Source organism: Notamacropus eugenii, chromosome 7 (assembly GCF_028372415.1).
Source record: "Notamacropus eugenii isolate mMacEug1 chromosome 7, mMacEug1.pri_v2, whole genome shotgun sequence".
In the NCBI taxonomy this organism is placed as follows: domain Eukaryota; kingdom Metazoa; phylum Chordata; class Mammalia; order Diprotodontia; family Macropodidae; genus Notamacropus; species Notamacropus eugenii.
In genome coordinates, this window is record NC_092878.1 from 121,599,589 (window position 1) to 121,622,266 (window position 22,678).

At 37.8% G+C, this 22,678-nt stretch overlaps 1 protein-coding gene across 1 annotated transcript in view; it reads left to right on the forward strand.

The window, feature by feature from the left end:
* The window catches only part of COL25A1 (collagen type XXV alpha 1 chain), a 568,912-nt gene that overhangs the window by 529,072 nt on the left and 17,162 nt on the right, over positions 1-22,678 (forward strand). Inside the window, exons 31-36 of the mRNA XM_072623878.1 lie at positions 1,803-1,883; positions 4,745-4,780; positions 6,565-6,618; positions 12,188-12,241; positions 15,554-15,607; positions 20,503-20,589. Of these exons, the coding sequence (XP_072479979.1) occupies positions 1,803-1,883; positions 4,745-4,780; positions 6,565-6,618; positions 12,188-12,241; positions 15,554-15,607; positions 20,503-20,589 (366 nt within the window). The remainder of the gene's footprint in view (positions 1-1,802; positions 1,884-4,744; positions 4,781-6,564; positions 6,619-12,187; positions 12,242-15,553; positions 15,608-20,502; positions 20,590-22,678) is intronic.

The following is a 22,678-nucleotide window of genomic DNA, read 5'->3' on the forward strand; positions in this document are numbered from 1 at the left end:
TTGAAATTAGATGATCACTCTGACTCTGCCTACCTGAGCTTTTATTAGATTCTCATTAATTGTTATTTTACAGAGTTTTCTGAACACAGGCATTCCACCTTGTTGGACGTGAGGGAAATTAAACCAGTGAGGGCCATGGGGACAGAATGCATATTTTTTCTCCCCTTGGACTGCCCCATCCTTTAACTAACTTATCCTCTCTTGGAGAACAGCCACAAACTTTTCCATACAGAGAGACACTATGGTAGGTATAAGTCTGAAATATTACCTTCCCTTTTTTTTTTTTTTGAGGCTTTTCCTGGTCTGCACATGAAAGTCACAAAAACTTTGCGCCAGGATTGTCTGTAGTTGACTGCTTGTTAGTGGAAAAATCTTATCCTCATTTTCTAATGTCATGGAAAGATTAGGTAATTCTGATCTCCCCCCCCCCCATGTAAAAAAAAACAAGCACAGCAAATTAATATAATTTGAAACATTTATCAGTGTGGCACCGTGCTGGAGTCAGGAGACCTGAGTTCAAATCTAGCTTCAGACACCAGCTGTCTGATTCAGGGCTAGTCATATAACCTCTATTTGACTCAGTTTCCTCATCTCTCAAATGAACGGGAGAAGGAAATGGCAAACCACTCTAGCATCTTTGCAAGAAAATCACAAATGGAGTCACAGAGAGTCGGACATGACTGAAACGACTGAACAACAAAAAAGCAGAATGAACGTTTGAACCTTTTCAGGAGGAAGCAAATTTCCTTTAACTAAAGATCCTAAAACAAAATCTAAATGACCTCTTTTGGGGGATGTCATAGAAGGAAATTCTTGAGTTGGATTAGATGACTTCCAATTCCAATGTGATTCTTTGACAAGTTTTTGTTCTACCAATGACTTCTATGGGGTGTCCCAAAAGCCTTAGTGCAGTTTTGAGTTATTAAAGCTCTAGCTATGTTCAATTAAATAATTGATTATTAATTCATTATTTTCCATTTATTAAATAATTTATGTTAAATATGAAATTAAAGCTATCATATTAGACCTTTAGCTTTAAAGGTATTAAAGCTGCACTAAGATTTTTAGGACACACATTGAGCTTCCATTCTATCTCCTTTTATTCTAATATTAGACGTATGAACGATAAAAATTTTTCTAAAAACTTTTTTACGTATGGGAAAGTAGAAACTGGAAATGGGCATTCTGGAGACTTAGTCTCTACCATCTTGATTCAGTTACATAAGAAGGCATTTGTACATCTGAGGTAAACATTGTTTGATGAAATCAGTGGACTCAGACTTCCAGAACATCAGGCATCGTCCTCTTTGGGTGAATATATGTGCTTAAAGGTTTAAAGTATCCCTCCTTAAGACTCTCCTGCATATTTCAGTTTGCCGTTGCAGCAGAATGGGCTTTTGTTACAAAAACTCCCCCAGCACCTTCCCCTTTGGTTTTTACCAGTGCATTTTGCCACAGCTGTGTGATACAAATATTTCATTTCCAGATGTGAGCAAAGTGGAGCGACATAATCCCATCCTTAAATTAATTCAGTCAGGAGGATTTTTTTTCCTTCTATGAAGATGATGTCAACAATTCCAGCTCTTTTATTCTATCATACATTTCAATTCACTGATAATCATCCTCCCTCCCCTCCAAAAAACCCATAAATAACTATTGAATTGATAAAAGATAATTCTAGCTTGCCTCTGCTGTTACTTAAAACTGCAATTTGCAGCCATTTCTAAGACTGGCTCTCTCTTCTGTCCCAGCTTTAAACACCCATAATAGCAACCAAAATTGGCATTTACTTTTGCATTTAGGGTGAACCAGGGTTAAATGGTCTTAAAGGATTGAAGGGTGACCCAGGTCAAAAGGGTGACAGAGGACCCCTTGGTCTTCCAGTAAGTAAAGAAAACTATTCAATTTTTAGTGCAAATCTCAGACTTGTCTTTCTCTTTTAACCAATAACTCTGGTTTACTCAGGAGCACTTGAATGTTGTCAATATTCCTGTTGTTGAAAACATCATCTTTTGGAGCAGAACTCAGTCACAGAGTCTGCATTTTTTGTTACTTTTGCCACCTCATTCAATTGCATACATGCCAACTCTCATATACAAGTGAAGGTGTCCCCCTCTTCCCTCTTAAAGCCAACACATTCATTGTTTTGCATGGCTCCTCCAAAAATATTCTTATAATTCAGTGTAGATTTAAAGACTTCTGAAAGTTCTTTTTCTTCCCCAATGCCACACGTTGTAGCTCCCCAGTGTTGGCTGGCTTGCAGTTGGTCATTGTTCATGGTGTGAGGACAATGCTGTGTGACTCCCTACATTAATCCTATTGTCTTCTGAATGTTTCATGTTGTTTGTTTTGCACATACCATTCCAGAAGGTGGTGGTAGATCTTGAAGAAGGGGATTTTTAAATAAGTTTTCCAAACAATGAAAGTTACACTCCTTCTCTTTCCCCAGCTTCATACCAACCTTCTCTCTACAACTACCACAAGAAAAAAGGAACTCTATCTAAATTTTAATCACATTAGATAAAAAATGTAAATAATCTTCCAATTTAGGGTTATATTGCAAATAAAGATCCAAATAATAACTCTCCAAAAAACCAATTGTTAGTTGACCATTTCTTTTAAAATCTCTCCTAGAATGGTTATGTTATTCGTCTTACAGATAGGTTTAGACTATCTCCATGCCGGAAAAATTTTTGCCAGTATTCCTCAAATTTGTCAATATCCCAGATGATGATAGTTCTTAGGAAAGGACATCCATGTGTCTTAAAAGTGTGTGACTGGCTTGAATTTTCATTTTTTAAATTAAGTTCCCAAAATAATTTCTTTCAGTCAACTGTAAGTTCAAGTTCTAGGTCTGCAGTAATTTGCCTAGTTACTGCTCCAAAGCAGTGGCCCAAACAACTTGCCTACAGAGAGAAGAGATATTTTCCTATCATCACTGTGGGAGAAGTAGGATTACCCATCGGTATTTTTTGTAAGAACAGATACCTATAAATATGTATGTAGGTAGCATCATCTGTACTGTTTGTAGCAAGAATCAGATTTTCCCCTTCAGTTTTGCATTACTAACTACATTATGAAGGCATAAGATGGGAATGCGAGTTAGTTCATCTGCAATCTAGCCAAGAATAAGACCAGTGCCTTATCTTTCTTAAATACTTAGCCACATCAATGATATGAGTAAAAAGAGCATATATAACTATCTTAACCTTTAAAATCTACTAGCATGTCAAGTCAAAAACAGTGCTTAGAGTCATGCATTGGAAATCTGTCAAGTGCTCCAAATTTAAATTCTACCCAATTGATTCCAGGCTGAATATTCCTTGCAGTAATCAAAGATCAAAGAAAACATACATTTTTTAAAAGAACAAAGAGGGAAATTGACATAATTACCATTCAATCTCTGATATGTATTTTACTTAGGGATGATTTTGATTTAGAAGACTTTCATATTTAGATATTTTGTTTGTTAGACATTCTCTGTTCAAAGAAGTCCCTCTAGTGGTAAATAAAGTGAACATTTGATGGTTCAACAGTGAACCCATGTCTGATACAATCTACCAGGTGTCATCTAAGCCCCTGACCAAAGATACGCATTGTAACCCCACTAGAAAAAGAGGAGAGGGGAAAAGTGAGGGACACAGTTTAACCCAGGAGTTTTGTGTTTTTTTTCCTAGTCCCCTTTGGTAGGTTGGTGAAGCCTATGTACTCTTCAGAATAATTTTTTTTTTTAATAATTGAAGGAAATGCTAAATTTTAGTTAGAAGTTAGTGAAAATAAAGATGTATTTTTCCCAAACAAGTTCTCTTTTTTAATTTGTTTTTAATTTATGGAATAAAATAACCATTTTCATAACATAGTAAAATAAAAAAGACTATAGCACATGAAACTGCACATCTACAAAGGCACAACTTGCTCTTCCTTTCAAATATGCAACCAAATTATCATGTAAATTTTTGCTCCTTTTTTCCTTTCTCCCTACCCTTGACCCTAGAGATGGCCAAATAAAAATAGGCAGATTCTCAGACCCCATGAAAGCTAACTACAGACAGTTCGAAATCCGTGATCTAGTCATTCCCTTTATCATTCCCCTCAAAATTCTAACATGTAAAAACAGATTTTGTTTCCCTTCATCTTTTAGAATAATGAAATGTAATAATTGGCTCTTTACACAAAGTTTTTCTTGGGACAGCTAGATGGTGCCAGCCCTGAAATCAGAAGGACTTGAGTTTAAATGTGGTCTCAGACACTTACTAGCTATATGACCTTGGGCAAGTCACTTAACCCTGATTGCCTCCAAAAGGAAAAAAATGAAGCTTTTCTTCAATCAAATGAGATTGAGCCATTTGTTAAAAGAAATGAATATATTGTGAATTTTATAGTCTATATAAAACTCATCTGTTATGATCCAAATGGCACCTAGGTAGAACTTTATGGTTATTATAGGTTATTGTGGTAGACGTTTTAGTCTACCTTATAAACCTCATTAGACTGATTTTTAAATAAGGATTTGTGGGATAGAAATGTCATGAAAATGTCAGGGTCTGGGGGACATTTATTGTTGTGTGTTGTTGTTGTTTTTTTAACTAACAAGTTGTAGCAATGTGGTAATCAGTTCAGAACCCTATAGCCATAGAATCTGTTGTTTGAATTGTTGTATTTGTTCATCAGTTCTACTTACTAATTTCATGTTCTTGTCATCCGTGTTACACCCACCAACCATGCTTCCAACCTAACCATACAGGGAGCATCTGGCTTAGACGGAAAGCCAGGATCCCGGGTGAGTCCCTTGTCTTCCTCTGCATGCCTTCCTCATGAGTTTGTGGTGCTCTGGGACACATCTCCTCGCTCTGTTTGTTTGAGTAAAATGATAAATAATGTTTTTAGCGTTGAAGTGGAAGAGGGAAGCAAACACACTGGGAGGACTAGGGGAGTAAAATTGCAGCTTTCTGTGGATGAAGTCTAGAACTACTAAAAGATTTATCTCTAGGGCTAAAACTTAGGTCCAAATTCTGTTTATTTTACAGATGGGCAGGTAAACTCAACTTTGTTGTGTCAGTCCGTGTAATTTCATGGGACCATTTCTCCAATGGCACAAAAGGAGATTTGATTGTAGCCTGTTTTTACTTACTGTTCATTCTGTTTATGTACATTTCATGTATATATATGTATATATATATATATATATATATATATATACACATACATACAGAGAGAGAGAGAGAGAGAGAGAGAGAGAGAGAGAGAGCACTTCTTTCTGAGCACTAGATAATCCTCTTTACAAATGAGATGTCCATTTACTGTAGCCTTGCCTCCTGTCTTGGCTTCGTAATAGCACCTTTCCCTCCATTTCTTGGATTTCAGTATTTCAAGTGTTTTGAGGATGGTTTTTGGAGGTAAAGGCAGAACTAATTGAGATTGAGTGATCACAAATATATTGGACTGGGTTTCTAAAGACTGGTTTTTAAATGCAGATTGCCTTTTCATCAATGTTACCAATGTGCTGCCTACAAAGTAGGATTCTAAAATCCTTCCTGAGACTCCATATATTTAAAAATAAACCTTGCAGCTCACTTGCCCAAGCAGCATTTTTCCCCCAAACAGCATCTCTTAAGAGTCCCCTACTTGCCATTCGCTGTGCTAGGTGGTTCGGATACAGATATAGAAATTAAATAGTCCCTGACCTTATAAAACTTACATTCTCTTGGCAACCTAAGCAGTCTCTTTAGAAGTAGCAATTAGAACAGAAGCCCCCAGTAGCATTTCTAGAAGCTGAAAGGAAAAAATGTATGAAAGGCCAACCTCTGTTATTTTTTTAAAAACAAAATAAAATAGCCTTTAGACTGTCATTCTTTTCATTGAGACCTCTGTGTTTCTTTCTCCATGCTGTATTTATTGATGTAACTCCCACTTCTTTTTGTGGCTATTTTACCACTAGAATGTGAGAGAAGAAGGGAATCCTGCCAGAGAGTTGTCCAAGCTGCCTGCTGCTGCTAACAGGATAACCTTAGGGATCATAGCCAGGGGAATAATTCCTTCCCTTCACCCTGTTTTCCTCCTCCTCCTCTTCACTCTTCTCCATCCACCCCACTTCCTCCAAAGATCCTCTGAAGGTTTGATCTGGGCAGGGAAACATTGTTAACAATCACACTTCACTTGACTTTCAGCAAATAAGGTTGTTCAACTCTCTTCCAAATGTTCTGGCCAAGCCTTCAGAGGAACTCCAGCTGCTGCTGACAACCAAAGCAGCCCACCAGAGGAAAATAATGTGTGTGGGGTCAGGGGAGTCCTATATTTCTGCCTTAAAAATGGAGTATAGGAGAGGAGTGACATGTAAGGAGAAAAGATATGTGAATAAATATGGTCAATAGAGGTTTTGACCCTTGTTGGAACATGTCATTCACATAAACCTCTGAAAAGTGTTTAATCTGAAGAAATAAAACATGAAAAAGATGAGGAGCATCAAAATGTCTTCATGGTTTCCTAAGGCAACATTTAATTACTAAACCTCTACGGCCTTTATCAGCTTCTGAGTTATATTTCTGTTACATTTTCCTTTTTTAGGGTACAGATGGCCCCATTGGACCCCATGGACCTGCAGGTCCTAAAGGAGAAAGAGTAAGTTCCTCTTATATTTCAGAAATTATTCAAATGGATCTGTGGAATGAAGAAAGTTCTTTGGCCAAGGTTTCAAAACAAAAGAAAAAGGGGCTTCCATCTTTCTCTCCCCAGGAGAATGAATGCAGCTATTTAATGTCAGTAAAGGATAGGGAGGGTCCTAAGTACTCTTCTATGAAGAAAAGGGGAGGTGAGAACCTCACACTAGAAGGTAACTCGAAAGATTGTAATACAGAGATTTACATAGCTAAATACACAGCTGTGCAACCATAAGGAAGATGTTTTCACATGGCATTAAGCCAGAGAGCTGTAGTCATTGGGGCTAAAATCTCCAGGATTTGGAAGGTAACCTTTCATAGAAAGCTACTGTTTTCATTCAGAGGAGAAAACCATAGCTTTCTACCCTTAGTGAAGATCAAAGATCACAAATCATCATGACCATTCCCACTACCACCAAAAATGAATCGTTTTTCCATTTCATCTCTCAGAAAAGCCTCTTCCTTCTTTTGCCATAAGGAAACAATTTCAGAGTTTGAAGAGGGCAAAACTTCTCCTTAACCTCAAATTGGAAGAGACTCTCTCTTCGCATGTTGCTTGTGAACCTCAGGACCAATAGTGAAATTTATGGCAACAGCAGTGATTAGTCACCCAGCCAGAGAGTGTCTCTCTCTCTTCCTTTTTTGGATCATAGACCTCTTTGGTTGTCCAGTGAATAAAAATAAATGATATTAGTAATAGCATTGACATAGAGCTTTGACATCTGCAAAGAACTTTACACACACACACGCACACACACCTATGCAGAATATATACAAGGTGATTTGGGAAGGTGATATGAATAGCTGGGGAATCAAGAGGGTGCCTTCCCACCCCCAGACCTCTTCCACTTTGAGCTTCTTGAGAGCAGGGATTGTCTCTTGCCTTTCTTTTGTATCTCTAGCACTTAGTAGAGTGTCTGGCACGTTACTACTGCTTAATAAATACTAGTAGTCTAAATGACTAGCTGGCAGATCCATGATGGACTGAGGCAGGTAGACTGCACAATGGACAGAGTACTGGTCCTGGAGTCAGAAAGGCCTCAGTTCAAATGGAACCTCAGACCAGTATGAGCTGGGGGCAATCACTTAAACTTGTTTGTTTCAATTTCCTCATCTGGAAATACCAACACCTACTTTGCTGGACTGTTGTGAGGATCAAATGAAATATTTGCAAAGCACTTAGCTCAGTGCCTAGTATATAGTAGGTGCTTAATAATTGCTTATTCTATCTCTATGCATCTCTTCTCCAGAGAGCTGACTATTGAGGTCTTGAGGTCTTTATAAAAGTGTATATTTTCCATCAGAGGTGCAGTTATTTTTAAATCTACAATGTGATCTGTGAATCCTACAGATAAAAAGGGCAGTATTAATCTAAATTTTAAATAAACATTTTAATATTTAAACACAGCTAACTTCAAGGTTTCCCACAGGATTGCGCTTACCAGCATGGTGTCAAGAAAGGCAGCGACTATTTCTAGAAACAGATCAGTAAATCTCCTAAGTTCTTTTGGTAGCATGCCCTGAGGCTAGAGGGGGGGGGGGGCTGGATTTGACCATTTGGCAAATCAGCTGTTACTTCCGATGCTCCTGATGTGTCACAAGGGTATCAGGTCTCTTTACTGGAGCAGAAAAAATCAAGAGATCAGCTGTAGAAGCCAAGACTGCCATTGATAGCATAGTTGGATCTAAATGGAGCATGGTTAGTGTAAGAACAGCACTGGAGTGTTCATTCAGAATGTTCAAAGATTGGAAGAGAACCCAGTGTGAGGGCTCTGGAAGTGAACCTCTTTAGGACATTGGGGGCATTGCGGTTGTTTATCTGGTATGCGGCTGCTTCAGTTCAGCTGCCATGTTTTTTTAATACAGGATTGTAGAGAGTGACATTAGAAAGCCTCAGAGAAATTAAGCCAACCTAAATGAAATCAGGCTTTTAGGCAGGCAGATTTTCCTGAACATTAGTTCTCTAGCTTATTCCCTGTCACCAGATTCTTGATTCCTATGACACTGGAAATACTGGGCAGTTCTGATGAAAATATTGATAGTTTAAAAAAAGACAAATTTCCTCATCTTATAAAGGTACCTAGGCAGCAAGATTGTGCAGTAGATGAATCACGGGGCCTGGAGTCAGGAAGACCTGAGTTCAAATGCAGCCTTAAACAATAGCTGTGTGTGCCTGAACGAGTTATTTAACCTCTGTGTTATTATCCTCAATTGTAAAGTGGAGATAATAATAGTACCTACTTCTCGGGAGTGTTATATTATCTGTAAAGCACTTAATACAGTGCTGGCACATGGCAAGTATTTAAATGCTTATTCTGCCTGTTTCTTCCTTGTAAAATGAAGGATTTAACCAAGAGGGCTATGACAGTCCTTCCAGCTCTACATCCACAATTCTGTGCATAATCCTCCCCCCCCCCTCACACACACACACACACACACACACACACACACACACACACACACACACACACACACACCACACTATCCTGCTTTCTCTCTCAAATTGTCCTATCCAAGACTGAAAGTCAAATATCCTACTTCAATATTTAACTCTGAGAAGTAAACAAAGAAGGATGTCCCAATTAAAAAAAAAAACATCTAGAAGACCTTCCAAGTGGGAACTCCCTCATGGATAAGTCCTAGATAGTTAATTAAGGTTAAGTGACTTTTCCTAGTTTGCACTTCTAAGAAATGAGCATCTGGATTTGAACCCATAGTTTTCTGATCAGGTTCAAAGAACAGCATTTTAACTACTAAACATATATTTTAAGTATACCAGAATCAATACACACATATGAATATCTTCTTTCAGCGGAACCGTGTAATAAACTGACACTAACCTTGTTACACAGCTATAGATTCCTTCTTTTAGAACTGGTTTCTGAACCATTTGAGTAAATATTCAAGAAACCAATCAATCAGCAGTCTTTTATATGCAAGGCACTGTGCTAAGCCCTTTACAATTATTATCTCATTTAATCCTCACAACAACCCTAGAGGTAGGTACTATTCTCATTCCTATTTTACAGAAGAGGAAACTGAGACAAAAGGAGGTATAGACTTGCTCAGGGTCACACAGCTGGAAAGTGGCTGAGACCAGATTTGAAGTCAGGTCTTCCTAATTCTAGGTCCAGTGCTCTATCCACTTTACCAGTAGCTACCAGGCACTGTGGTAAGTACTGACATTACAAAGACAAAAATATAACAATACACACCTTCTAGGATCTTATGTTCTAATATCCACCTTTAGAAAATTAAGCTGAAAAAGATTAAATGATTTGTCCAATATTTGATAGTGGTCGATGACAGTCTCATCTCATTTTGACCAGAAATGGTCAATATTACTCAGCTTGACCACTCATTGGATTCACTGGACTTTGGGATTGCTTCTCAAAAAAATCAAATTCATCCACTAAAGATGAAAATGGGCCCTTTATGAGGATATTCAAAGAAAAGTACCCCAGGATGTGAAGACAGTTCCAAAGGAGAAGGTCCATAAATGTGTAACTATGTGGCACCTTTGGACCCTCTCAAGGGAGAAGACTTTAAGGCCATATTCATGTACTCTGGAATGCTTCATTTCAAGTGTATGACCTTAGATCCATTTCTATATTTTAGTCATGAAGAACTTTTTCCAGCTGTAAGGGTTAGAATGCAGATCAAGGGGAAGGAGGTAGATACTGTATAGGAAAATGGTTGCCCAATCAGGAACCTATCTTAGAGCCCAAACATTTCAAAGCAACTTTAAAATACCAGGATGAGAGGGAAAGACTGATATCTGCTTTCTGCATTTCACTCCAGAGACATGATTTGGTAACCTTTCAGATTCTGCCATGAATTGATTTCTACACAGTGGCTTGCCAGAATTGAGGCTGTATCTTTCCTCTGGTCATTTGCTTAGATTAGATATTGGTTTCACAGTCAAAGTTTTTATACCACATTCTAATCACGTGACAAGGTTTAATTTAGCAAAACAGAATCAGAAGGAAGTGGTATTTGAAATAGAGCTACCCTCTGTTTCTCCAGCCATTATCATAGCTGTGTCATTATCACAAGACCATGCCCTGCCTGGATCAAGATAGTTCTGGTCTTTAAATCAACTGGTCTTTAACTTACTTCCTTGACTTCTCAAAGATTGCCTGAGGTTGATTGTCTAGTTTTAAAAAAACAGAATGGAGAGAGAAAAATAGATCTATCAAAGATTTTGATCTATGAGAATATCTTAACCACAGGGGTGTGCTATAGTGGAGGAGATCTGAGTCCAGAAGACTAGGGTTTCAGATCTGCATTCTCCTGGGCTATTCTCTAATACTATCAACTCCATGGTAAGTGCTGATCTGCCCTAGTGAAAGGAGTTTTCTCACTGGAAATTCCCTAAACCAAGGAAATCACAAATTTTCTCTCCCTCCAAAAAAGAAACCGATCCATAAAACAAGTTCATGCCTTGCCTTAGGTTCAGTGGAAAGAATGCTGGGCCTGGAGTTAGGAAGATAATTCAGACACTTGCTAGCTGTATGACCTTGGGCAAGTCACATAACCTCTGCCTGCGTCAGTTTTCTCATCTGCTAAAAAGAAGTAATAATAGCACCTACTTGTAAAGATCAAATGAAATAATATTTATTAAATACATTGTAGCCCTTAAACAGCTACGTAAATGTTAGCTATCATTAGTGATCGTAATGAGTAATCACTAGTAATATTTTAATCATTAATTAATAATCATAATCAGTAATTATTAATAGTCTTAGCTATTAATAGCTGTGTGGCAACTGCTAAGCAGTCTTGGCAGTTCTCTAAGATTCTAAATTACAATTGAGGTCCTAGCCTGTGCTCACAAAAGGTATCCTCCACGTTAATGGAATCACAGGTCTAGATCTTCCCAATAGCTTCTAATAAGGAGGATTAATGGTTTTTAAATGCCCTTCGAAGGAGAAGCAGCAAATTTACACCACTACGTTTAGGTCTGGTATATAGGGTGGTGAACCTGCAGCCTCAAAGCCACATGTGACCTTCTAGGTCCTCAAGTGTGGCCCTTTGACTGAGTCCAAGTTTTACAGAACAGATCCTTTTATTAAGGGGATTTGTTCTGTGAAATTTGGATTCAGTCAAAAAGCCACACCCAAGGACCACATGTGACACTGAGGTCACAGATTCCCCACCCCTGGACTCCAGTAGAGGATATCAGAACTTTCATCCTTGCATTTATAATAAACTAACAAATAGGAGAAAAAAAGTTCATAGTGTAACATGAAATTTAGTTGCAATATTTTAGACAAATGAGCTTTCGGGCAGAGTTGATGGGAGTAGGTTATCACACGAACTGTGATTTTAGTAAAGTGTGTTCTGTGTGTTCCAGCTATGAGTTACTAATAACAGATTGCTTGAAATGACTGGCTGAGATCCTTTCTCTGGGATTTTGACAGAATGGTATGGGTAAACTTTAAATAAAAATCTTAAGGATGTGTTATTACAAAAATAAAGCCTGTGTATATGTGTTTGAATGTCTTTGTTACATTATTATTTTCTTTTAGGGCGAAAAGGGAGCTGTGGGAGAGCCTGGACCCAGGGGACCTTATGGTTTGCCTGTGAGTTGACTGTAACTTTCATTAGTCCATGCATTGGTGAAATGTCATTTATTTTCCCATTCATTTCTGTGAGCAGCAGGATAATCATTCAAGGAAAACAGTAAAATAATCTTCTGAAATACAGCCCTAATTATGCCTGTTTCTTTCAGCAATGTCATTATTCTTTCTTGAACTCATACACACACACACACACACACACACACACACACACACACACACACACACACACACACACACACACCCCACCCCTTCCCCCCCACAGAATGGAAAACACCCAAGCCTATCACTGGAACAAACCAGGGTAATGTGCAATCTAAAGTTCAAGTTATTTTTAATTCTTCACTTGTAGCATTTGATTTGACTAGGTACTCATCATTAAAAGTTTAGCGCATAAAAATTAGATACAGAAATTCTATCAAGAAGTTAGAATTTAACCATCTCATTATTCAGTTTATTTTATCCAGTAAGCTCTAAAAGACACTAACACTGAATAGAATTATTCAATGTTATTCAGTGTTATTCAATGTTATATAGAAAGTATTATTACCATTTAACAAATGAGCGTTTCCAAAATTGTTGAGATTAATGCTCATTTCTCTAATTGTGTCTTGTAGTGGGGCCCTAGACATCAGCACCCACAGTCGTCACAGCTTCAAGAGGCTTGAATGTACAGGCCTGGAGGACTGCCCAGTCCATAGAACTAGGTCTGCAATACCTTAATACAAATGTGAAGAAAAAAATTATCCTTAGAATAATAAGTGGTCTGTTGGGAAAACTAAATCTAACATATCACTGTCTTTTCATTTCTCTTCTGAAAATTCTCAGACACATGGAAATAAAATCATAAAACCAACAATGAAATGTATGTAACTATAGTTGAATTTTGTTAAAATTATTGGCAATGTAAACATACAAAACATTGCTAAAATATGATCAAATTTCTTCTTGTTGTTTTACTCCACATATATCTCTTCTTTTTTAACTAAAAAAAACTTAGACTATGACCTTAACACATTTTGATTTTGAAATGAATCACCAAATGATTGGTGGAGTCAAAGCAGATGTCTTGCTGAAATTGAATGGATCACTGAACTTGACAGGGGAAGTACGTTATTTTAATAGTATGTGCTATACTCTACGAAAGGATGGATTGATCATCACTGGCCACCAGCTTGTGACTTCTTTTATCTTTGGCCAGCGTTTTATTTACAAAATCTACTTAAAAGTAACATTTTAAAAACTTTCTCCCTTTGTGTCTTTTTCACTTACAGAGAGACCAGAAGTGTGTCTTAAACAAAAATCAATATAGCATTTAGTGGTGAAACATGTTTCACTGCCTTCACTGTGAAGGAGCTAGAATGTTGCTAATTTAGAGGCAGCTAAAAGATGTAGTGGATAGAGAGCAAGACCTGGAGTAAAGAAGACCTCAGTTCAAATTCTGCCTCTCACAGTTATGAGCTATGTGACTGTGGTCAAGTCTCTTTACTGATTTCTGCCTCAGTTTTCTGTAAAAATGGGGCTAAAAAGAACACCCAACTCCCAGGATCAAATGAGGGAATATTTGTTGAGCAATTTATAATATTTAAGGTGCTATATATACTAGTTATCCCATGTTATTCCGTGCTAAAGATATACAGAAACATTAAGAAGCACATACACTCAGAATTGAACATGGCTTTAAAATGACTGAAGTTTTCCCCTATGAAATCATCTCCTGGAATAATGACTTGGTTACCAAAGCTTCAAAAACTGGAAAAAGGTACACATTTGACCTCTGAACATCATGCAATCAACTCACGGAGCTTTAATAAGAAAGTGTATAACATTTAAAGGAATTATGAATCATCATCTTTCAGGCGGCTAGTGGAGGAAACATACGTGACTCAACTCAAAAGCCCAGCTTCTATGTAGTCCATTGTAGTCATTTTGATACTTGTATGCTCACATGCTAGCACTACCATCCTGAGTAGGGAAAATGATAGCCTAAGCTTAGGAACAATAATGTAGCTCATATGGTTCTTTGGCAGGGGAAGGATGGAGAGCCTGGTCTTGATGTAAGTAAAACATACAATAAACATGTTCCTGTAGTAACAGATACTAGCGTGCTTTGTGGCTATAACAGCATGGATATTGCTTATTTATTTACCATACACTGTATATACTAGAAATGTAGAGAGTGATGTGAAATGTGTTACAAGTGTTTGTGTGTAATACATGTAGGACAGAGATACAGTTAGAGGGGAGAAAGTTAACATAGGGGTAGTATATGGTAACATTTTAAAATCACTTTCCCCAAAAGAAATGACATCATGGAAAAACTGCTGAATTTGGATTTAAAGACTTAATAATGCCATTGGTATCTGCTGTAATCATTTAACTTCTATGGGTTCCAGTTTCCTAAACTGGATGTTGGGCTATATGACCTCTAAGGTTTCTCCCAACTTTTCATCTATGATCTCGTGATTTAAAACTAGTGCTCAGCCCACAGCAGTGAGTTGACTAGATTAAACTAAATTGAAATAAGAGAAAGTTTTCTTATGATTTTACTGGTGGAGTCAGAGCCAAGTTATGTAAAAGAACATGCAAAATACAATCACTGCTCACATGTGGTGATTCAAAGTTGTTGATGCAGTTTCTGTCACTATTATTAATATCATTAATTACAATTAACATTATTAACAATAATAATTGACACCTAGGTTGTTTTAAGGTTTATTAAGCTTTATGTACGTTATCTCAAAGATTCTTCAGTTTCCTCTTAATCTAAACTTAACCTAAATTGTATACTATCCGTAGTTTATATCTCATAAAATATATTAGCCATGAATGTCTCTAGAGTCCAGTGTCCTGCAACCAATAAGCATTTATTAAGCACCTATTATATGCCAAGCACTATGCTAGTTACTGAGAATACAATGACAAAAATGAAACAGTCCCTGTCCTCAAGGAACTTATATTCTATTGAATATATTAGCTGAGAAACATCATGAAGCACAAGCCAAGAAACTGTTAGAATTCATTGAAAAGCATCAAGCAGGAGCTAAAGGGCATTTTGACAAGTTAAGGAAATTGATCAGACTTCCATAAATGGTTTTGTCAGTTGCTATTTTGTAAAGTAAACTTTGAAAACCTTAAAACACTATAATAGTGTCAGTTGTTATTGTTAATTTGATCTTCAAATCATTTGGAATACCCTTAACTCTTTCTGTGTCTGTAGAAAAACAATAAATCTGAATATTTTCCCCAACATAGCTGTCACACATTAGACCAATGGACACTTTTGGTTTTGTTTGTTTTTCTCTTTTCCTACAGGGTTTTCCTGGTCCTCGAGGAGAGAAGGGTGATTTAGGAGAGAAAGGAGAAAAGGTGACCTTGATGCTGCTGGCAATTGCTTTTTTTTGTTTCATTCTAGTCCATCCACTCCTTCTTGCTTTTCCAGTCTCATAACTATCTCAAATGCTTAGTCTTTCCCTCATCCTGGGTGCCAAAAACAAGCAGATACTAGAACCTACAGAGTCAAGGCTCGGAGGGAGACTAGAGAAGCTTGTGTAGTCAACCGTTGTTAATGCTGATGTTGCTAATGTTAGTGTCTCTGATGAAGGATAGATTTTAAGCCCTATTGTCATCATCAGACTATACTTTCCCCAGGCTTTGTCTGTGAGATTTAGTAGACAGGCACAGGTTCTGGCAAATGAAGGCTAATGACACTGTCTAGATCATTACATGGAGTTAAATTGTACCCTTCAGGGATGCTTTTCTGGCATGGATTCCATTTTCATGACATAAACCCCTTTGCTTGAAAAAGAAGAACCACAGTTCTATTTTTCAGATAGGGAAAGCAAGGAGCAGTCTGGGTAATTGCTTTACCCTAAATTATAAAATTAGTTTGTGTTGGATTAGGAACCAGGCTCTCCCACTTTCTGAAGTTGTAATGAAAAATAGGAGTTTTTAAATGCGAAACCTTAAATGTTTTATAGTTGATACGATCAGATTCCACATTACTGATACCAGAATCGGGCTTTAAAAATTCAAACAGCAGAAAAAAGTTTTCATGACTTTAGCTATAATGGGTAGCACCAAATGTAATAGCAGACTTCAGTACACTGTAGAAAACCTGTCCATATTTATACTGCAGAGAAGATGTAGGACTCTTTGTGTCTTACCTTGTCCTGACATCATTAACACTTGTAATAGCATTAACTGTTTATAAAGAAAAAAAGGAATTATGAATTGGGGAACACTTGATATCTATTGTTTCTTTTTTCTGACTATAATTCAACTGCAGTTTAACCTGTGAATGCATGTATGTAATCATCCACTACTAGTACTGTATTTTATTCAACAGGTCAAAGTCATCAGGTGCCACCTGTCCATAGGGGACACTGGTCCTCGTGAGTGTGTGCCTGTCAACGTTACTAGATTTCAGACAGTAATAAATTAAAAGAAAAAAGTAAATGTCAGAGAATTAAAAGAAAGCATGGAGTTTTTTTCCTCTTCCATCTGTCTTATCATTTTATTAGGCATGTCCTAGAACCAAAAGTTAATCTGACTATAAACATAGATGTCTAGTTTAATTTTCAACTGTTCGTGGAGAAAGTAGTCATTGCAGTGAAAGATTAGCTCACTTAAAATACAATGTTCAATCCTCTAACTTAAAATAACATAAAAATAGTTAGCATTTATATGGCTCTTTAAGGATTACAAAGCGTTTTACATATTTCTCACTGGAGTCTCAGAACAGCTCTGGGAGGTAGATGCTAATTAAAAGATTTCTACTATTTAAAAAATAAAATTGAGTTTATTTTTTTAATTACAAATATTGTTTAAAAGGCAGTGTGATACGGTGGATAGAAGGCTAGCCTTGAAGGCAAAAAGATCTGGGTTCAAGACCTGACTGATAAATACTAGGTTATTTGACTAATGGCAAGTCAGTGAACCTTTCAATGCCCCAGGCAACTTTGCAAGACAAGTTACCTTTGCATGACACATTTCTATTAAACAGTTCTGAATTCTTGTTATCAAATTATTCCTAGGACTCAACTGAGGTAACAAGAGTAATTGCAAGAGAATTTGAATCATCTCAGAGAACATTTTAATTTGCATTATAAAAATGATCCCTCTAATCTCCTAAGCCATGTATTTAATTGTTTTACAACTGTGTATTTTTCACCTGTATGGTACAACTGCTTGTTTACATTACTGGAGAGATTTTCCACACCAGGAGGTTTTCCAACTTAATGAAATTACAGTCTTTATGTATAGATTTATGGAAGAGAGGAAGGGATGGAGAGAGAGAAAGAGAGAGAGAGAGAGAGAGAGAGAGAGAGAAAGTCTAGAATCAGAAGACTCTTCTTCCTGAGTTTAAAATCTGGCCTTAGACACTCACTAACTGTGTGACCCTGGGCAAGTCACTTCACCCTGTTTGCCTCAGTTTCCTCATCTGTAAAATCAGCTGGAGAAGGAAATGTTAAACCACTCCAGTCTTTGCCAAGAAAACCTCAATGGTGTCATGAAGCGTTGGACGCAACTGAACAACAGCATAGTCTTTGAATAGTTTAGAATTTCTAGCACTGGAGTAAACAATCTTACCTTTAGGGGAACTGTAGGCTAAACCTGAAGGCCGCATATGTGTCTCAACCTCAGCATGGCACATGGAAATTATCATTGGCAGACACCCTTCTACCTGCAGGGACAGATATTTTGAGCTACACGAAAGAGCTCCGTGGATTTTTGGCAATTGTGATGATTAACAGTGACAATGATGCCTTAGCCTTTGTAGAATAATACCTCTTTTCCCTGAAGCCTGATGCATGCCAGAGGCTTATTACGTGATTTGATTCACAAACCCTTTTCCCACTAGAATTCATTTGGTAGCCTCAAGCTCTAGGGTTGGACAGTCTATGTTCAATGTACTTGAATTATCAAAATAACATGAATTGAAATCTGCAATATTCAGTCCCATGACAACTGGTCATGGTCATATATAGCACAGGGAGAATTAACCCTGATTCAGGAGGTGAGTTGTGTGACCCAAAATCAATTCTGCTTTCGGGAGAGGGACTAGACTCACAATTTCATTGCTATAGATATCTTCCTGCCAGTGCAGGTTGGCATCTTTTCTGCAACCTATAGTGTTACAGTAGGGCAGCTAGGTGACACAGTGAATAAAGCCCTGGTCTTGGAGTCAGGAAGATGCATCTTCATGGGTTCAAATCTGTCCTCAGACACTTACTAGTCATGTGACCATGGGCAAGTCAATTAACCCTGTTTGCCTCAGTTCCTCCTCTATAAAATGAGCTGAAGAAGGAAATGGCAAACCACTGCAGTATCTTTGCCAACACAACTCTAAATGGGATTGACTGAACTGACATGACCGAAAAATGACTGAACAAAATAGTCTTAGAGAATTGTTTAAAGGACTGAGAGGTCACGGTCACATAATGTGTATCAGAGGCAGGACTTGAACCCAGATCTTTCTGGCTATGTATCCACTTTGCTGCCCTAAAAAAAAAAGTGTTAAACGAGGATATGCATTCACTTTGCAAGACTGAACGGTCTTAAAACATTATTCTCATTATCTTTTCTTGGTCTATCTGCTTTCCTAATGACCCAGCCCATAATTCCTTTCTTTGGTCAGAGACAACCGACTCTAACAGAATTTCTCATCTTCCTTCAGCATTAAAGTAAGACATATTGACCCAGGGCTTTGATTTGAAGTCTTTCAAGGACTCCTTTTTGGCACCCAGGAGCCAGATGAGGAACTTTCTGCTCATCCTCTGGCAGAATTAATGCATATACTTGGATGTTTCTTTTCTAGTACTTGGTGGTCCCCATGTATGTCTTCTTCTTTGATGAGTCTGATTATTTGCTTCAGCATTTATTTTAAGCTTAATTTCATTATATAACCTGATTGCAAAATGAACGCACTAATTTAAATGTGGAATCCATTATATTTCGTGTTCTTTAAATACTGATTAGCCTTATAAATTATTTTTAAAGTGTTAAAAGCTGCCTCTGCCTTGCATATAGATTATCCATGTGTTTTTTGCCTTGGTGAAAACTGTTGATTATCTATTTGTTGGCTACATTTCCCTATCCAGACGGGCATTCTTTCCTTTTCCTCTTTTTGCTGCCTTTCCTGAAAATTCCTCCATCCAAACAATCCTTCTTGCCAATTAAATTTTCTACCACCTCTACCTTGACAGCTGATACTAATTTCCTACGGCTACTATTCCACCGCATAATCATCCTGATGCCTTCATTTTTTGTTAGTATTAGTACCACTGAGTCCACCTTGCTTTTCCTATTTTAAACAGAACAACTTTTGCTTTTGCTAAATTGAGAGTAAGCCAGAAACTCATTACCACTCTGATCATCTGGCAAGGGATCAATGGGAAAATAACTGGGGAAAAAGCCCCACAAAACCTGAGACTTATAAATATCCCTGACTCTTTAATTGGTCTTCAGGAAAATAAATAAATCAGCAAAAAAGAAAGCATTTTCAGTGACTTGTTTCAGTGACCCATACATAAAAGCCACACTAGCTTTTGGAAAAAGGATTCCATTGTTAATAGAGTCTGTGACTAAATATCCATATGTTTTAAGATATTGAACAATTTTTAGATGACCTTATAAAATAGTACCAACTGTTGGGAGAGAAAGCAAAAACATCTGGCATAGTTTCTGAAAGTTAGAGCATTCTTTGCAGTATTCCTAGATTAGCATGACCTCAGTCTGCTGTTGCAGGGTTAAAAAATGTCCGTGGCCACAAGTGAGAAGAGTTCCAAAAAGGATCTGGCCTCCCTGGGAACTTCATCTGCCTTCTGGGTCCTTCTGGGACCCACCCTGCTGTCTTCTACCTGACAAGACTGATGACCACCACATTAGTGTTTGTCAGTCCAGCTAGACTATGTGTCGCTGAAACATTTCATCCTTGAGGATGCTGTGGATGAAGAAAATACCAGCATTGTCCTTCCACTCTGTGTGTCAGTTCTCCACTTTAAGACTGCTTGAATCTCTCAAATCCTGACCTATGGGCAGATACCCAGGACTCATGGAGGGGGGCTGGGGAGACTGGTGTGATCTGCTAATACAATTGGGTTTTCCACATAATTTTCATCCCAAGCAGAACAGAGTGGTAAATGTCTATTCAGGCTTCTGTTGGCTAAAACTGTCCTTTGAACCGGTGTATATATATAATATTTTTCCACCTGCACCCCCAAAATGAAATCTCTGTTTTATCCAAACTGTTGTGTCCACAGGGGGAAAAGGGAAAGAAAGGCAAAAAGGGGCCCAAAGGGGAGAAAGGAGAACAGGGTGCCCCTGGATTAGATGCACCTTGTCCATTGGTATGTCTCATTCATAGAAGTCTGTCCTGATGTCTAAAGTAAAATAAGAAATAGAATAAAATGGGAGAGGAGCAAACTGGAAGTAATTACAGATGTTAATCAGTCCTAAAGAACCTGCTCTTATCACAGGGTCTTTTCTTCTCAAGCCTAGTACCTTGAGTATATTACTCCTAAGGAAGTGATTTTAAAATGGACCCCCCCCCCAAAAAAAAACACAGGTAAGACTCAAAGAGAAAACAGCATAGACTGTATGGCATCTCAATTTGTATGGCTTAAAAACAGGGAGTCATTTAAAAGATTAACCCCTTCATGGAGCTGTGCGCAGACCTCATTTCCATCCTCCAACCATTGAAAGCTACTCCAGAATTGCTCTTCTCCTCATTTTTTATGCCTACAAATTCTTGTTTTCTTCAGCAGCCTTAGTACTTAAAGACCTTTCTTTTGCCAGTAATATTACAAGTTAATCTTCATCAAACAGGGATTCCGTGGAGTTAAGGGGGAAAAAGGGGAGCCGGGTCAGCCTGGCCTGGATGGGCTGGATGCCCCTTGCCAATTGGTACAGTATTTCTCTTTCCTACCAACCCTGCATGTGGTTCCTTTGTGTGATCACACATCAGTCTCTAGCGATGTAAAGCAAGCCTTTCTGAAGCAAGCTTTACATGTTCAACATATTTACATGCATGTGCATGGATCGTTTGGTTCCTCCAGAGACTAATGCAAGATGGAGAGAGCCAGGGAGGGTTTGGGGGTGTTTTGTTTTTGTTTGTATCAGAGAATGTGAATTAAACTCCCTGGTCTTTTGCTTATACTTGACATGGCCACCATATTCCTGTGTCCTTTGAAATAGGCCATAAATATCATTTTCTTATAATTTCATTTTTTATTTGTTTTTTTTTTCAAAGAAGAAAAATAAATCTTTGTCTTGATCATCAAGTTCCTGTCTATATTGGGACAAGAGCAAGCTGCCAAAATTAAGCTTTGGAAGTCTACTTTCGATTTACTTTTTAAAGTGGAATGGAAGGCTATTAGTTCTCAACAATAGTTGAAACACTGATGGGAACAGATCATCTGTATCCAAGAACCTCATGGTTTGCTTTGTTTTATCCTCTTCCGCAAACCCATGTCTCCAATTTACCAGTGACTTCTTCAGATTTCAATCTTCCACATCTCCAAATTTCTGGATTTCAATGAATTCCTGGTACCCTACAGGGGAAAAAATTTTTAAAAATCTTATTTATACATAAGTAATGTAATGGATGAGTGTTAGACTTAGGGTCAGAAAGACCTGAGTCTAAATCTTGCCTCAGACACATACTAATTGTGAGATCCTGGATAGGTCATTTCCCTTTTCTTTGTCTCTGGTTCTTCCTATGTAAAATGAGGGGCCTCAACTAGAGGGCTCTTAAAGTCCTTTCCAGATCTAAAGTCTATGATCCTTACTTCTCAATAATATCAAATCACCTCATGTGATTTAAGATAGGAGGCACTATGAAGTGATAAAAGTTAAAAAAAAAAAATGTCCACCACCCACAGTTTGCAAAGAAAGCCTCTTCTGGTATCAGCCTAATTCTAGAGAACTAGAGAATATTTGCAAGCTCTCTCTCTCTCCTGACTAAACTTCTCAGTCTGGGCATTAATAGTAAATTAGTTCAAGGTTCATTGACATGCAATTTGCTGAGCATCTTCTTGTCTAGTTCTAGATATGGCTCATGAGAATGGAAGACCCAGGCAGAAACTGATCACCTAGGCTCAATCATTTAGGGATATGTCACCTTAAATCTACCAAGGCCTGGTAAAACTTATCCACTAGATAGATCAATGATAGGTAGATAGATTGATTGATAGATGGATAGATAGATAGAAATAGGTAGAGATAGAGAGATAAATAGAGATAGGTAGGGAGAGAGAGGGAGAGAGAGACAGAGAGAGAGAGACAGAGAGACAGAGAGAGACAGAGAGACAGAGAGAGATCCCAGTTAAAAAGGGTTCTCCTCCATCTTGGCCCCAAATTTCTACTTGTCCACCATTGGTGTATCCCACCCTTACACGTCAGGAATTTCAAATCTTCATGCTAGTTTCAGCTTATCGG